This window comes from Anabrus simplex, chromosome 2, assembly GCF_040414725.1.
Source record: "Anabrus simplex isolate iqAnaSimp1 chromosome 2, ASM4041472v1, whole genome shotgun sequence".
Lineage (NCBI taxonomy): Eukaryota > Metazoa > Arthropoda > Insecta > Orthoptera > Tettigoniidae > Anabrus > Anabrus simplex.
Genome location: NC_090266.1, coordinates 799,589,696 through 799,606,889, shown reverse-complemented (window position 1 = coordinate 799,606,889; position 17,194 = coordinate 799,589,696). Strand labels below are relative to the sequence as shown.

At 41.3% G+C, this 17,194-nt stretch overlaps 1 protein-coding gene across 1 annotated transcript in view; it reads left to right on the top strand.

The window, feature by feature from the left end:
• pdm3 (pou domain motif 3) overlaps positions 1-17,194 on the top strand; it is a 568,723-nt gene that overhangs the window by 414,173 nt on the left and 137,356 nt on the right. Inside the window, exons 2-4 of the mRNA XM_067140052.2 lie at positions 2,632-2,756; positions 2,898-3,034; positions 10,466-10,618. Of these exons, the coding sequence (XP_066996153.2) occupies positions 2,632-2,756; positions 2,898-3,034; positions 10,466-10,618 (415 nt within the window). The remainder of the gene's footprint in view (positions 1-2,631; positions 2,757-2,897; positions 3,035-10,465; positions 10,619-17,194) is intronic.

Sequence of the window (17,194 nt, the reverse complement as noted above, 5' to 3'; positions counted from 1 at the left end):
CTAATAATGGTCCGCTTGTCAATACAATTGATTGTAAAATTAGTATAAACTGCTTACTACTTATCTAATTCATACGATCTTCGAACATGTTTCGAGAAATAAGATTAGATCTATTCTCTTCTTCAGCGATAATAGCATGTCAGCATCCCTAAGGAGATAATTAAATGTCTTCTTCTAACGCTTTTCTACACCCGTGGACTCGCGGGTGCGATCTGTGTAGCATATCTGGATTTCGCCCTGTTTTACGGCCGGATGCCCTTCCTAACGCCAATCCTATATGGAGGGATGTAATCACTGTTGAGTGTTCTGTCGTGGTTGATAGTGAGATGGGTCTGAATATGAAGAGGAGAGTGTTGGTTCAAACACAAACACCCGTTCCTCGAGCCAAATGAATTAATCAGACGCGATTGAAATCCCCGACCCGGCCGGGATTCGAATCCGGGACTCTTTGAACTGGAGGCCTCTACGCTTATCATTCAGCTAAGGAGTCGGACAAGGAGACGCTTAAATGTATAACACATAAAACCTTAAAATAAATTTAGCATATTAAAATACAATATCTACATTAAAATCTCAACACTTCTATTCCTTGTCGTTGTCTGAAACATACAATATAGCAAAGCAAAGCAAAGTCACCTCAGTACAGGCCATGAAGGCCCTTGGAGGAGTGGAAGGTAAAGGCTTCCACCATTGTTAACCTCGGCACGTGATGGGGTAGAGTGGTTAGTTCTACGCCCGGCCGCCTTTGCCCCCAGGAATTAACCTGGTACTCATTTTTGGTGTAGGCTGAGTGAACCTCAGGGCCATATGCACCTCCGGAAGTGGAAATATCGTTTCTTAAATTTTACGACTTCCTGACGGGGATTCGAACCCACGTCCTTCCGGGCGAACCGAGCACGCCTTTACCGCCTCGGCCAGGCAGCCCCTGAAACATACAGTATCTTCATTTTATTTCTTGAGAAAAATTGTTCGGTATTCAAACCCTACCACTTGTTCAATTAGAGAGTCATGCATTAAGTACACCATGTCCGGCTCCATAGCTAAATGGTTAGCGTGCTGGCCTTTGGTCACTGGGGTCCTGGGTTCGATTCCCGGCAGGGTCGGGAATTTTAACGATCATTGGTTAATTTCTCTGGCACGGGGGCTGGGTGTATTTATCGTCTCCATCATCATTTCATCCACATCATGAAGCGCAGGTCGCCTAAGAGAGTCAAATCGAAAGACCTGAACCTGGCGAGCCGAGCATATCCTCGGACACTCGCGGCACTAAAAGCCATGCGCCATTTCAGTACACCATGTCAGTTTTCAGCTATGTCGAATGGCATTGTCTGAAACTGTTCTTGAAGCATTCAAAATTTGATATCTAAAATACAAGTAAAAATGCCTATGTTTGTATTTGTTATAGTAATACACTTAATAGCCCAGAGATTCTGTCTCCACTGTGACCAGAGTTTGAACCCCAGAGAATTAAAATCATATTTTCAGCCACATTATTTTCGTTCGGATACCACATAGAGCCACTGTCTTAGGAGCATAGAATTTAGAAGTCACAAAAAATAATTAGATTTGGAAAGTAGCATGTGAATTTATTTCGTGCACACCGAATACATAATATACAAGTATCCATAACCATTTTCCCGCTCTGATGTTCACACGTCAAAGTCGCCATTGGTGTCGGTAGAGATGCTGCTGTGCCTTTCAGCGCGAATGATACTTTGTTTGGCCGCATGCTCTGACACCGCATCGTGATATTCATGTGTTTTTAGCTGTCAAGGGGGGGACAGACTGAAAAGGGAAGTTAACGTACCGGTCACACTTCGTTCGTCAGAATCTGGTGTATTTAAAGCGCAAATAGTGACTCCTAAAACTGTTTCTTTAAAATTACGATGACTCCTCCTTTACCTGAAGTCAAACGAGCAATGCATAAATGTTCACACGATTTTTTTTTGTACTGCACGGGTATCAAAAATTCTGTTCTTCTTGTTTCATTAAGAGCTGTAGATGTACAGTTCATGAGCTCACTTACTTCTTATTTATCTGTCTGATAATTTTAGTTGTAGAGAATCCGGTTTTTCTTTTACGATTTGCTTTACGTCGCACCGACACAATAGGTCTCATGGTGACAATGGGATAGGAAAGACCTAGAAGTGGGAAGGAAGATGCCCTAGCCTTAATTAAGGCTACAGTCCCAGCTCGTGCATGGTACAGAAATGGAAAACCATGGAAAACCACTTTTAGGGCTGCCGACAGTGGGATTGGAACCCACTATCTCCTGAATGCAAGCCCACAGCCGCGCGAGGCTAACCGCACGGCTAACTCAGTCGGTAATCAGAAATGTACGGATAGAATTGGCGAGTAAGTGGGCGTGATCTGCAATAAAGGGACAATATAAGAACTGGGGGAGGGGTGTCTAACCACGAAGAATGATGTCAAGGTCGTTACCCACAAGCATTACCTAAATCTCTACCAAATTAAGCAGCCGGAAGCACCTACATTAGTGCAGAAATGCACTAATCCAAGTTCCTTAGTATCAGAAATTGTTCGTGTCAATGTTTAGTAATAAGCCAGTATAATGATAATTATTATATGCAGTGCACATTTAGAACCTGGCGCAAATATTTCTGTTCACAGGAAACGTGTGACAGCAACGTGGCATCCCCCGAGTCTGCAGCCATGGGAATAGATAACTCACCTATGGCTCTGGATACGCACTCGACACAACAGCAACAACAGCAGCAGCAACAACAACAGCAGCCGCCGCAACAACAACAACAACAGCAGCCTCCTCCTCAACAACAACAGCCGCTGCCGCCACCACCACAGCAGCAGCAGCAATCACACCAACAACAGCATCAACAGCAACATCACCTCCATCATCAGCTTTCACAAGGGTATAACGGAGCGATGAATGGCTCGAGTTCGGGGGCCGGATCTGGGTCAGGAACACCCAATCACAGTCATTCTGCTCCACCGTCCCCTGATCCGATCAAAGCTGCAGCCACAGCAGCGAGTGCAGCGCACCTCAACGGCACCAGTACGTACTGAATCTAATTATTTATTAATTCTCTAAGAGAAGTAAGCTGACACATTACAATGGGCCCCTGGGGCCCTGAAAAAATAATTACTTGTAATGGTGAAATTGATTATAGTTGTAAGGCTCATCACATGAAATACAAATTATGGTGAAGAATTTGCAGGGAATCCTTGTGAACATTAATATTACTTATGCCCTTCAGATATTATAGTGACCCTCAATTCTGAGGTGGTTGTTATTCCATCACACAGTAAGTACATTAGTAGTACATGTTCTGATAACTGATGAAATATAATTTGACGAAGTTCTCTGTTGTAGAATCCCCAAACTTTATTATTACATTTTATTCTTTCGGGAGGATTCTTTTCCTTAAAAAGAAAGATTAAAATCCGAACTCAGTGTGGAAATTTCTGGAGTGTGGGCATTACTTTTCACTCAGTTTATGGGAAGAGCTGTTGTTAAAAGAAACATATTCTAGGTAATCATTACGTACTTCTTCTGAGTTTGGCTGTGTCATTCTTTTAAGTACCTTTACAAGCAAGAAAAAGAATAGAATACGTAGGTCGAGTCATAATTCAAGACAACTATTTTTTTCTCGCGAACAGGAGAGAACACGGAAAATCTAAGATACGGATTATAAACGTACGGTATGGACTTGCGTATGATGCCACTAGATGGTGTATGTAAACAACCTTGTGGGTCTAAGCATGCCCCCAAGTTCAGTGTGTGAGTGAGAGCGTCACAAAATGGAAGTCAACAAGCAGGAGCAACGATCTTATATTAAAATAGCAGTTCTCCGCGGCAAAAACGCACGCCAATGCCATGCAGAGCTGCGGGAAGCATGAGGTGTGCATGCCATGCCCTATAGAACAGTGGCGAGGTGGGTGGAAACTTTCAAACGGAGTAGAGTATCAACTACCGATTTGCCTCGTCAAGGCTGTCCAGTGTCCATGGACAAAGATGTACGGATAATGGTGATCGATCAGTGTTTACATGAGGACAGGCGCTGGACTCTTGGGAGATTATTTCGAAGGTGGAGATCTGTCCTTTGTACGTATTCTTGTGTATTTGCTATCTACACCAAAATAAAACTATGTTTACCAATGGCCCGTGTTCTGTCACTTCCCTACGAGAATCTCCTGAAGTCAGAATTTGTCTGCAGGCACTATGCATAAGTACATGCCCTACATTTCCAAATGCATATCTTAGATTTTCCGTGTTGCCTTCTGTTCGCGAAAAAAAAACAATAGTTGCCATGACTTATGACTTGACCCTCGTATGTGGCGCATATAGGGATGCTGATTTAGGTTGGTAACCAAATGTGTCAACCTCCTTTCCACTCCTGCATGCTTCTAGCAACATGATTGACAAATTACTTGACCTGCATCTAAAAGATGAGCGGCGGTATCACTCACCCTTTCCTCTGCAACATTTCGTCTCCAATCATATAACATTCGACTAGTCCACTTGTCCTTACTTACTCCAGTCATAGCAAATTTTTAAAGGAGGTATTTTTCATCCACTCTTCATTTAACGCCGAATGCTATTTGCTTTACGTCCAACCGACACAGATATGTCTTATGGCGACGATGGGATAGGAAAGGCTTAGGAATGGGAAGTAAGCGGCCGTGGCCTTAGTTAAGGTACAGCCCCAGCATTTGCCTGATGTGAAAATGGGAAACCACGTAAAACCATCTTCAGGGCTGCCGACAGTGGGGCTCGAACCCACTATCTCCCGATTACTGGATACTGGCCGCAATTAAGCGACTGCAGCTATCGAGCTCGGTAACGCCGAATGTAACATCATTCATTGGTTCATCTTTGTTTCATGTTTGTTTCTTTGAATTTACATCAGACTACTTATACAGGATGCCCATATTCCTACAGAAGGTTGTATTGGTCAAAACTAGAATAAACTTTCCGGAAACCTATACCCGTTGGGATATGGGGCATTTTACTTGTTACGAGTATGCGTAGTACTCCTGTTAAAGTCCATTGCTTATTTCTGATTGGTTGTGTTTGTAGTGCACTTATCGTGGTGCCAGTCATGCTGGCTGACTGACTAACTGAACAAGTTTTCATTCCCAGTACCTGAAGGGGTAGGGCGGGCCACCTAGAGGGTTACGCCCTCTCTCTGGCCAAGAGTTGCGGGCGGGTTGGTTAGGTGTTCTGGATGAGGGAGGTGGGTAAGTGGATGTGAAAAATGGAAGAGATGGGAGGGGTTTGGCCTCTTTGGTAAATTTTATTGAATTTTTGCATATACAAAATTTACAGTGCTGAATGAGTAAATATGACACAAACGCTACTTTCGAAAGCATTGTACTCTTACTTGGATGAAATGAAGAGCCAAGTGAATTGCGTAGAATATTTTTGAAATCCGGTTTCGTTTAATCTTGATAGTGCTATTGGGCCTAGTTCTCCGTTTCCGTGATTTGGAAGCCCTTCTTGAGCAATACGGTAGAATATTGAAAACTTCGCTGGAAAACAGCTGTTGTGTAACAGTGAGGAATTGATGTTAGGCAGTGTCGGAAATCTGTACCAAGCAAGATCACTTTTCTAGCGAAAGGTGATCTGTGTTTATAAGTAGCTGATCTACTGTTGTAAAAGCGTAATGGGGAGCCATGGTTGCCTCGTCCAATATGATTAACTTAGCCTGTCTTATTTACTCCGCGTCTTCTGGCATTCTTATGTTCGGTCGGCGAATTTAGAGTTATTACTCTCTCTCTTTCCTGTGACTTAACTTGACTCAATTCATCTTTCTTCAAACCTATCGTTTTAACTTCAGTTGTCTGTCTCTGTAACTGCATATTTTATCCTTGCCACTTTTGCCTTTGTTTTTTCTTCTTATTTCTCTCGCGGAGGTTTAGTACGTTGTGTGGTCGACTCATTTGAAATTTGTTGATTTAACACACGAAATTCATACAAACTTTGACGATCAAAAAAATTTTTTCAGGTGAGACATCATGTCTTCATGTACGTCATGTTCTCCCGACGTATTTCTGCTGGCGTATTTCTGTGGATGCATAGCCGGTTGAACTAAGTCCAAAACTCCAAGCTCAGATGAAAATACAAAGCATGTTGTGGCCTAAAATAGGTTTCTCTGGAGAAAATATCGTGAAACAAATAATTAATATAATCTTCCACTCATTAAATCTGCCATTATAGCAAATGGAGGTGACGTTTACTACCTAGACATTTAAATGCACAGAACACCAATATACTGAATATTGAATTATTGCAATTTGCTAATATCGCTCTCTGTAATGCGAATATATCAGAACAGGCAGCAGACTTCCTTCAGTCTAATGCAATTAGATGATATTAATGTTGCCACTTGCTCCAAAATGGCAAGCTCACTGCACTGAATAAGAAGCATTAACGATTGTCTTCTGTCTGTTATCGCATTCAGTACGCGAAAACTTCAAACCAGGGAGTAGAACGTGGTTCAGTCTTATGCCAATAGATGACGTTGATGTTATTATGTGCAACAAAATGACAGTCTCACCTCGTCGAATGAGAGGCATCTAATCGAGAAAGAACAAAGCGTACGAAGTTCCATCTCAGCTGAATCATATCTCTACCATAGAAACACATACAACGAAGTATCCAAAATCAACATTAGTTAAGATATCATTCCACAAACATGTACGTCCAACACATATGCGTTCGCGAACGAAGTCAGATGAATCTTCGTAGAGAGGTTTTATGACCGGATGCCCATCCTGCCGTCAACCTCATCGGAGGAGTTTTTTTTTTTTTTGCTATGGGCTTTACGTCGCACCAACACAGATAGGTCTTATGGCGACGATAGGATAGGAAAGACCTAGGAGTTGGAAGGAAGCGGCCGTGGCCTTAATTAAGGTACAGCCCCAGCATTTGCCTGGTGTGAAAATGGGAAACCACGGAAAACCATTTTCAGGGCTGCCGATAGTGGGATTCGAACCTACTATCTCCCGGATGCATCGGAGGAGTTAATGACCTGAAATAAATTACGCGACATATGATAGTGGGAAGGGAGAGAGTGAAATCCCATGCCGACATATAGCCTACTCCTGTCTAATAGCACCAAAGGGTCTGCTAAAGGCTGTATGTCCCTATCTGACCGACGAATCACCATCAAAAGCGTCGTTTGCCTTGTGTCCATATGAGTACTTCGAAGAGGTTGGAATTTAATCCAAGCTTTTTGGCACACAATCTAATGATTAGAAATTGTATATATACCGAGCTAGATAGCTGCAGTCGCTTAAGTGCGGCCAGTATCCAGTATTCGGGAGATAGTAGGTTCGAACCCCACTGTCGGCAGCCCTGAAGATGGTTTTCCGTGTTTTTCCATTTTCACGCCAGGCAAATGCTGGGGCTGTACCTTAATTAAGGCCACGGCCGCTTCCTTCCCACTCCTAGCCCTTCCATGTCCCATCGTCGCCAAAAACCTATCTGTGTCGGTGCGACGTAAAGCAACTAGCAAAAAAAAAAAAAAGGAAATTGTATACTACAATCTCTTCTACCCTGCCGGTAAACATTCTAATGGTAATTATTTTTCGATCAACAGGACTCAAACCGGCTAACCACGGTGACTGATCATTTAGACTGTACGACTTAACGATTAGAACCACCATGCGTGTTGTGCTTACCTATGGAGATAATATGTGTTCATGCTCCTGTATGGCCTGTTGCCATTTCTTGATGTATACAGTATTTTTGTATCCGTCTCTTGGCACAGGCCAGAGCAAAGTGTAGCTTCCACCGAAGTCCCAGTCTCATCCATGGCTGTGACAATATGAAACCTGCTGGGGTATGGATGGTGCTGAGTAATAACATTTCGAGCACAACTGGTGTCTAAGTATTATGAAAGGTGTTGCTCATAGGATCAGTCGTGCTGCAGTGGCACCTTCTGGTCCAGTGAGGAAAGCAATGGCAAACTACCTCACTCCTCATCTTGCGTAGTATGCCTCATTTGGGCTCTGCCATTGGTTTTTGCAGTTTCCCTATAACATCATAGCCTTTAGTGGTGCTATTTGAGGATCCAACCAGCCTCTGGGCTGATGACCTAACAGACAGACAGACACCAGAAGGGATAAAAATATTAATTTCCATTTCAAAGAAAGATAGTATTTTTCATTAAATAATTCAAATATGATGATCGTCACTGCATTGTTCTCGTAATCCGTATAACTTCGCTGATTGAAACGTGTTTTTCTTTTAAAAAGTACAAGAGTCGTGGTCATGAAAGTTTCATTGTATTTCTTATTAAAAACTATAACAACGTCATATGCCCACACTCCATACGAGCATTGCGAAAAAGATCCGGAATTTAATCGAGGCTATTGGCACGCAATCTAGTGATTAGAAATTGTATACTACCACCTCTCTTAACCTACCTGCCAGCCTTGTGATGGTAAACTTTGTTTTCGACCAACGGGACTCGAACTGGCTAACCATGGTGTCAGATCATTTTGACTGCATGCCTTAACGATAATGGCCATCAAGTGGTGTGTACGTAGTGGTGGAGCTAAAGAGTCGTCATGTCCCAGAAAAGAAAATGCATTCATTCCACGGAAAGACAGTATTTTTCTCTTACAGTAATAGTTCTAGTATGATGGTCATCATTGTATTGTTCTTATACCCCATATCAAGTACCAGCTTATGTCTCTCGAACGTTCCCGTTTTCTCATTATACAGTATCTGTGGAAGGCAACCGAAGTCACGATGTACGTAGTTCGATTTCATGCCGATAGATATAACTGTGTATCTACGTCGTCATGGGGAATACCTTTTTCTTTAAAATGCTACAACAGTCGTGGTTCATTCTATTTTTCTTGTACCGAGCTCGATATCTGCAGTCGCTTAAGTGCGGCCAGTATCCAGTAATCGGGAGATAGTGGGTTCGAGTCCCACTGTCGGCAGCCTTGAAGATGGTTTTCCGTGGTTTCCCATTTTCACACCAGGCAAATGCCGGGGCTGTACGATAATTAAGGCCACGGCCGCTACCTTCCAACTCCTAGGGCTTTCCTATCCCATCGTCGCCATAAGACCTATCTGTGTCAGTGCGACGTAAAGCAAATAGCAAAAAAAAAAAGAATTTTTCCTGTAAAAAATACATAACAATCTATAACTGGTAGCAATTTCAGCTGTTGAAAAACATTCTCGTTTCCTCAATATTGCAGTGAATGACAGACAGAATTGGGATTTTATACAGGGTGGGCAAAATAGACTGGCCCTAAAAATATTTACAATAGGACTGACGCGGGATTGACCCTCGTTAGTGAACATCACAGAAGATGCTGGAAATGGCCTCATTTGAAGAAATGAAACACTGAGGATCTAAAAGTCCTGACTCCACTTCACTCAGAAACCACCGGCAGAACTCAATACGCGAAGGTTCGTCCGGACGCTTAACGCATGCACAACAGTAAATTTGTACGGATATAGATGCAGGTACTATTTGATAATATTTCGACACGGCGATCTCTCAACTCCCACTTGCACAAATAAAAGGGGTTGGGATTTCGTCGGACTTCGTTCCAGGGTTTCCTTCACTGGAGCAGTGTTTTCTGGTGTTATAACTGTTTTCGAATAGTTATAGTTTTTATACGCTGCAGAGCAGTTTCACGCCATTTTGTTTCTAAGTTTTGGATTGCAGAATTTGCCGGCGGTTTTACCAAAACACTTCCAGTCTTAAACCCTTGCGCAAACAGTATTGCACAGGTTTTCCACGAATCGTGCTTCCCATTAAACTTGGCAATGAATCGTGAGCACCATTGTGTGTTGCATTCAACTGGTCAGTAAACACCTATCTTCCTCTCACTCAGTCACGCGTATTTTGCCCAACCTGTATGTATAAAAACAAAACCCTATGGCACTACAGCCCTTGAAGGGCATTGGCCTACCAAGCGACCGCTGCTCATCCGGAAGGCCTGCAGATTACGAGGTGTCGTATGGTCAGCACGACGAATCCTCTCGGCCGTTATTCTTGGTTTTCTAGACCGGGGCCGCTATCTTACCGTCAGATAGCTCCTCAATTCTGATCACGTAGGCTAAGTGGACCTCGAACCAGCCCTCAGGTCAAGGTAAATATCCCTGACCTGGCCGGGAATTGATCCCGGGGCCTCCGGGTAAGAGGCAGGCACACTACCCCTACACCACGTAGCCGGCTGTTCTGTATATATAGGTGTGTGTAAATATGAATTCATTCCGGTAACTATCTGAATAGGATGAAAATCCTCAATACTCCAATTAAGTCAGTTCTAGGGGAATTCTTTGGCACAACATGGAGATTTTTAACATTTCACTGACACAATTTGATTTAAAGTGTATAGAATTCGATGTAAAATATAATACTTTTACAATATTGCCATGCTTAATTCACTAATATCTTGTTTACGTTCTGTCAACTGGGAAATGAGAGACTTCATGTTTCGAAATATTTTTCAGTGGCTGGAATGGTGACTCTTCAAAACCTGCAAAATCTGGCATCGTTGCAGAGTTTACCTCAAGTAGCGTCCCTTGCTGCTGGATTGCAGGGCATCGCAGGACTCGGCACCCAGCTTATCAACACCCCACTCAACCTGAGCGTCAGCGCTGCAGGTAACAATCAGCTATAATGTGTTATTAATCGTGCTTCTTTTGTTATTCTTGGCCTTTTCCTAGTTACTTGACGTTGGTGCTCTTTGGGAATTGAACCCAGTTTTACAGCGTGATGCGTTTTTGACGCCAACCCTATATGAAGGGATGCATTCACTACTGAGTGTTTCTGTTATGGTTGGTAGCATGTTGTGCTGTATGCAGATGAAGAGAAGTGTACCAAGACGAACACACATACCCACTCTCTGAGCAAGGATGACCAGATTGCCAGAGCCAAAAAAGGGACACGCTGAATATTTAAACTCTTAAAAAAGGAACAAAACGGGACAATTCTGGCGCGAACAATATAAAATTTGAATAACATATGATTATATTGTTTAATTATTTTGAACATAAGTTAAATACAGGACTAAAGTGTTTATGATTACATTTACACATTATCAGAATTATTATTATATTTATGTGAAGACATTACGTCGTCCAGTCTGGTAAAGTACCTACTTAGGATGGGCTCTAATTTCAGATCTATATGGTTTGATGGGTTCACCATAACTGAAATTCATTTTACTTCTTGAATTAAGCTCTATTTCTCCCATTTCATAAGGTACTAGGACAATTACTGAATTTGATTTTCACTTTGTTCGTCCAATGTAATTTTCTTTTGAAACAAATTTCTCATTCTTGAAGAAGTGCAGTCCATCGATCTTAAAGGGCGTTTATGTTTCGTTGCATGGACCACAAATAACACTTCTTGCGATGCAAGGCATCTACTTTCATAATTTTACTTTCCTATTGAATTTTTCGAAAAAAAATGATGTAACATCTTGACTTGAACTGAAAGCAGCGGTTGCTAGTTTATGTTTTTGCTTGTTGAAATATTTTAATGTCATAATGCCCTCCGTACTCAATCAAAGAAAGCGAAGGACGCACTGTACATGAAAACTTGTTTGTTGTTGCACCTTCTCCCAAGTAAAACTACACTTCCTTTCCGGCATGTTTAAAAACCAGGATGAATTGTCACCACTCACAACACATATAACTTTGATAACTTCGTTATTATTATTGCTGGTACCAGGACGAATATAAATATTTAGTGTGACGACTTGTGCTGGTTGATATGTTTCTTCATTACGCGGCGCAGGTGTAGGTGTATAGGCATCAACTGACTCTGAACATGTTCTTCTAAATAGGATTTGATGCGACTTAATTCGGAATTTATCGTTTAAATAAATGATTTGAAACCGTTTATTCGTTATCATGGTGTTTCAGGACTGTTCATTCTGTTTACTCACCGATGACTGTGTTTATGTGCAATCTGTGTCAGAAGCAAATTACGATATAGTGCTCCTTGTTTTGAGTGTAATGTGTGAAAAATACCTACGAAATAATTTACATTTAGTAAAGACTTAAGGACACTACTTCAGAATTTTTTTCGTCAGTACCTTATCGAATATCTCAAACGGGTATGTGACTAGTTGAGCTAAATGATCTGTCAGTAATTCACGAAAGTGACTGCGTATCAAACTCAACTGTAATTATCAAATTATCACATAAAAAATATGTAAATGCCAACTGTCTATTGTAAATGCTGCACAATATATTGTAATAAACACATTAAATCTCTGCAGGCTGCTAGAGGGTTGTTATAAATACGTATGATATACACATGTAATTCCTACATAGCTACTTTTATATATTAACATGCTCAAGTTAATGAATCTTACTAGCACTTATGTAATGGAAAATTATTTTTTGTACCAATTCCTGAGCATGGTCACTACAGCAACGTGGTCCATGAGAAACAGTAATTAAAGGTAAACTATCCACACATTCTTGAAATAATTTTTCCCATAATGCTCCTAGTACACTACGATTTCTCACAACAACTTCCTCTACATGAGATGAGCTGTACTTATGATATTTGCGTTCTCTTTGACAACAGCTTTTGCCATGGTCCTAATCTGACTGAAAAATGATGTTAAGGGCACCTCAACTTCAGGCTGATAATTACTTCCTTCAGGTAGGTCATTTCTTAGTGGGACTTACACTGACTAGAGTATGTGCACATGAAAAAAATCACTGTAAAAGGGTGTTCATCACAGTTTATGGATCCCAGGATACCGAAGTGCCTTTCCAAGGGATTTTTAATTAATTTGCTTGTAAACACATGTGAAAAAACACGGCTCCACAAATACTGTGTGAGTTCTATTGTGCTTCTGGGTGTCACACTCAAGGATTTAAGAGGTCTCTCAGAGGTGAATGTATTGTTTGGCGCTTTTAAAATCTTACCCGTTTCACATGAACGATAACATTTCTGACAATTAGAAAGTAATGCTTCGCTAAGATTTCTGGCATTCATTGCATTAGAAACATCGTTCAGGTATCCCGTTAACATTTCTGTGGCTTCAGTTCCTTCAAATTAATTGGTATGCCTGTCTCTAAAAAATATTGCATTTGCCATAGCTATAGCTATGCTGAATAACTGAAACGCCAAACGAGCATTCATTTTCTGAAAACTGCTAGGATTGATATGCGATGAGATTATTTTTGGACATACACGCAAGCCTGTAGAATCCTGTGAGGGTACCATTTTCATAAACTAGCTTGTAGTGGTTCAAGCTGATGCTGTGGCCTTGATAGGTAGTATTCTGTTTGGCAAGAAAATAATTTCCAATGCATTTCGCGATATGAAATGCATCCGAAAATACCCAAAACTTTCTGGAGGAGGTCACAGGATTGGGAATGCTTATACTGAAATTACTGAGCTTGCCACTGATATTAAGATTTTGCCATGCTTTCTTATTTGCCCAACTCTCGCCGCACACGAATCCAACAATGTGAATCCCAGCATTTTCTATTTGAATAATAACTTGGATTATTTTTGAGAATATGTCACCAGGTGTGGAATTACGACTTGCATATATTGCGGTAAGTTGTAACCAGTGCTTTAAGAGTGGTACGAACATAAACACTAGAGCATGATTTGCAATATTTGCTTGTCAACCTACCATACGCAGTTAAAATCCCCGTCTCGACCGGGAATCGAATCAGGAGTCCTCTTAGTCGACAGTCACTACGTAGGCTATTCATCCAAGGAGACAGAGTGCAGTACATTTTATTCGTCTTATGTTTGAATAAAATGCAACCTCTGCTTTTCTGATTACAGTAAAATTTCATATTTACGTAGCACAGTGTATCACCTGGCTTTCGAACAATATAGAACTTTGACTACTGAGAAATACTAAAGAAAATATTTTAGATAATAAATCGGCTGGTGGCCGCACATCGTGAGGATCTCACAACAAGTTATGCAAGCAAAGTAACGAAATATGCGTTAAATATCGATGAAAATTCATTTCTGTAATTGTCCACTACTTCTCATCGACTGCATGATGTGGAGTACAAGATGTTAGATTCATAGTTTCATTCTTCTAGCAGTTGCTGATATGTTCATATTGCTTTCTGTTCCACTTTTGATCGAACATGTAATTGTATCTTAAACCTCTTCAGATTGAAGAGGTAATTTTTGCACATTTCTTCTCGCAGCATGTGCAACTAATAAATAAATAATTTTATTTTGCTAGTGTTTTCAACGTCGCACTAACACATCGAAGATTTTCGGCGACAGACGGATGAGAAAGGGAAGGTAATATCCGTGGCCTTATATAAGGTACACACCGGGCGAGTTGGCCGTGCGGTTAGGTGCGCGCGGCTGTGAGCTTGCATCCGGGAGATAGTGGGTTCAAATCCCAATGTCGGCAGCCCTGAAGATGGATTTCCGTGGTTTCCCCATTTTCACACCAAGCAAATGCTGGGCCTGTACCTTAATTAAGGCCACGGTCACTTCCTTCCAATCTTAGGCCTTTCCTATCCTATCGTCGCCACAAGACCTATCTGTGTCGGTGCGACGTAAAGCCACTAGCAAAAAAGAAAAGGTACAGACCCAGCATTTGCCAGATGTGAGCAGTGAAGCCACGGAAAAACATCTTAAGGGCTGCCGACAAAGGGCTTCGAACCAGGGAGCTGAGAAGATTAACGGAGTGGCCCCTCACCTCTGCTAGCTTATGAAGAAAGTGGGCTCACTTAGCAGGGTGGCCTCCTTTAGCACCACCGGACGCTACTGAATGAGCGAGCCTGCGGTCAGAACTAACTGTGTTGTCTTCCTATCGCAAGCACAAGGCACCTCATTATAACACACTACACTGTGCACAAAATAGTAACATATAGAATTATAAATGTAATCAAACTAAAACCTCTCATAGACCATAAATGGACCAGAACAAGCATCATGATCACAGACCAACCGTGAGCATTACTCCCCTTTGAACTGCGTGACTTCAGTGAAATGTTGTCTGATATTTGTTCCCTGGATCTTTACATTTTGCACTCTGAATAAGACAGTGTCTTAGTCGAATGGTGAAATACAGTTGACATATTAGCCTAATCAGATAGAAGACATGATTATCTTCTACAGACTGTTCAATACAATGTTCAGTCAACTCACAATCAGTGAAGACAGATTCATGCAAAAACGTCCTTTAGCACTTGCGATTTCATTAAGTCTACCATATTTCCCATCACTCTATTAGCGGAAATTTTCACTTCCATTATCCTTTTATCAGCTCGTCTGCATTCACTAAATACGTCTTTCGATGGTAAAACCAAACCACCTCTATTCTTAATCCTAATTAAGTAACAGTTAACACTAGAATGTTCAACTTCTCTCAAACAGCTAATGCACTGCTCACATGCTATTTTTCGCTCAGTCTGAAGCACAGCAAAACCAGCTGTGTGTTTCACAACCTCAGATGAGAAGTTACTAATACTACTTCAGAAAATTTCCTCGAGATAATGATGACCTGATTCACAACACTTTCCGTGTCAAATACAGTGCTGTCCAAGCGGGAAGTCGAAGAATTTACGTGTATTCCATCCATCGGGCCCTTAAAGTCAAAATAGGGATGTCCTCTGGGGCTAGGCAGTTGGATCCTCACGGTGCATGGATTTGTTTGTGAATAGGTGTTTTTCTGAAAGCTGATATGACATGTTTAGCTGTAGGGTTGTTGTTAGATCCCAATAAAGAACGGAGGTATCTAAAACAAGAATCAGTATGATCTTGGCTCACTTTATAAAATGGCAGGTGTTTGAGCAATTGTTTGGAGATGACGAGATTATCATACATCTCAATAGCGCTTTGGCGAATGGCTTTTAGTGCCGGCGTGTCCGAGGACAAGTTCGGCTCGTCAGTTGCAGGTCTTTTGATTTGACGCCCGTAGGCGAATAGCGCTTTGTACAGATACTATGAAGCCAAGAAGTCCAGTTTTTTGAGCAATCTATTAAATAATTGAAGGAAAATCAGCCCTTTCACATTCTCAAACCCTTCAATGTTTGTTTCTAGACAAACTTACAGGGCATCTGCGACGGATGCACTGAGCAACTGAGTAGCCAGCTTTACATTCATCTTCTGCAGTTTGTACTTGACGTGAGTCCCCGCAGTTTTTTTTAGCTAAATGCAGTCCTTCATTCTCTTGTAACTTCTGCAGAAGTATGGTATGGTTCCCAGATATAATTTGTCCATCCTTGTCATACAGAATGTTCTTGTCACCCAGGGTATTTCGAACTAGTTTAAGCATGCATAATGGATCCAAGAAGAAACTAAACGGAGATTTTTTTACAGAATGAGGAAAAGGTGGCAATAAATAATCATGATTGACATTGCAGTCTAACTGATATTATTCACTCACCCATCACATGTCAGTGACACTATAGTAACCTCGGCATCGTTCAAAATTCGCAAGCATTGCGTAACTAAAGAACACCGTTGTTCCCCAGTAATCCCATTTGTACGGAATTAACCAACAGGCACACGCTAATGCATATTCATGGCAACAACTATAAAAACATAAGCCTTCCTTGCCACCTGTTTGTTATTACATTCTACTACAAAGCCAAAATCAACGTACTCTGCGGTTTTTCGTCCATCCCACTCAACACACTTCTTATCTGTCATCTCATCAACAATCAGAGAACATAGGAGAGGAAAATCACCGTTAGCCTTTTCATTCGAAGCCGAAAGTGCTTTAATGCAGAATCCTTGTTATATATCTACAGATGTGTGCCATTTAGCAAGTGTTCTAAGCTGGCGTAAACAAGTATTGAACATGCTTGTGATGCCTCAGGGAGTAGAAGTCTAATGTCAATGGAAATGACCGCAGTTCAGGTGAATAACCTTTGCCAGTTCCGCACTATTTCACAAGTAATTCCTTATGAACGCCTGAAATATCAGAAAGCTGAATAACGCACACATTTATAATTAAACTTTTTGATTTCAGGTCTTGAATAAAGTTTTCATCCTAGCATTCCTTCTTCGTAAATTGTTAATTACATTCTCGTACGACTCAAAGAAGCCTTCGTTTTCCAAATTATCAATTTTAATTTCTCTTCTTTCCTTTGACACTATGCATGTTCAAAGTTTTTTCCGTCGTCTTCGTCCGGGGATCGAACATCCTGAATAAACAAAAGAGAATATTATTATTTAAAATGGGGAATACCGAGCTATGATAAGAGTACTCTATATTG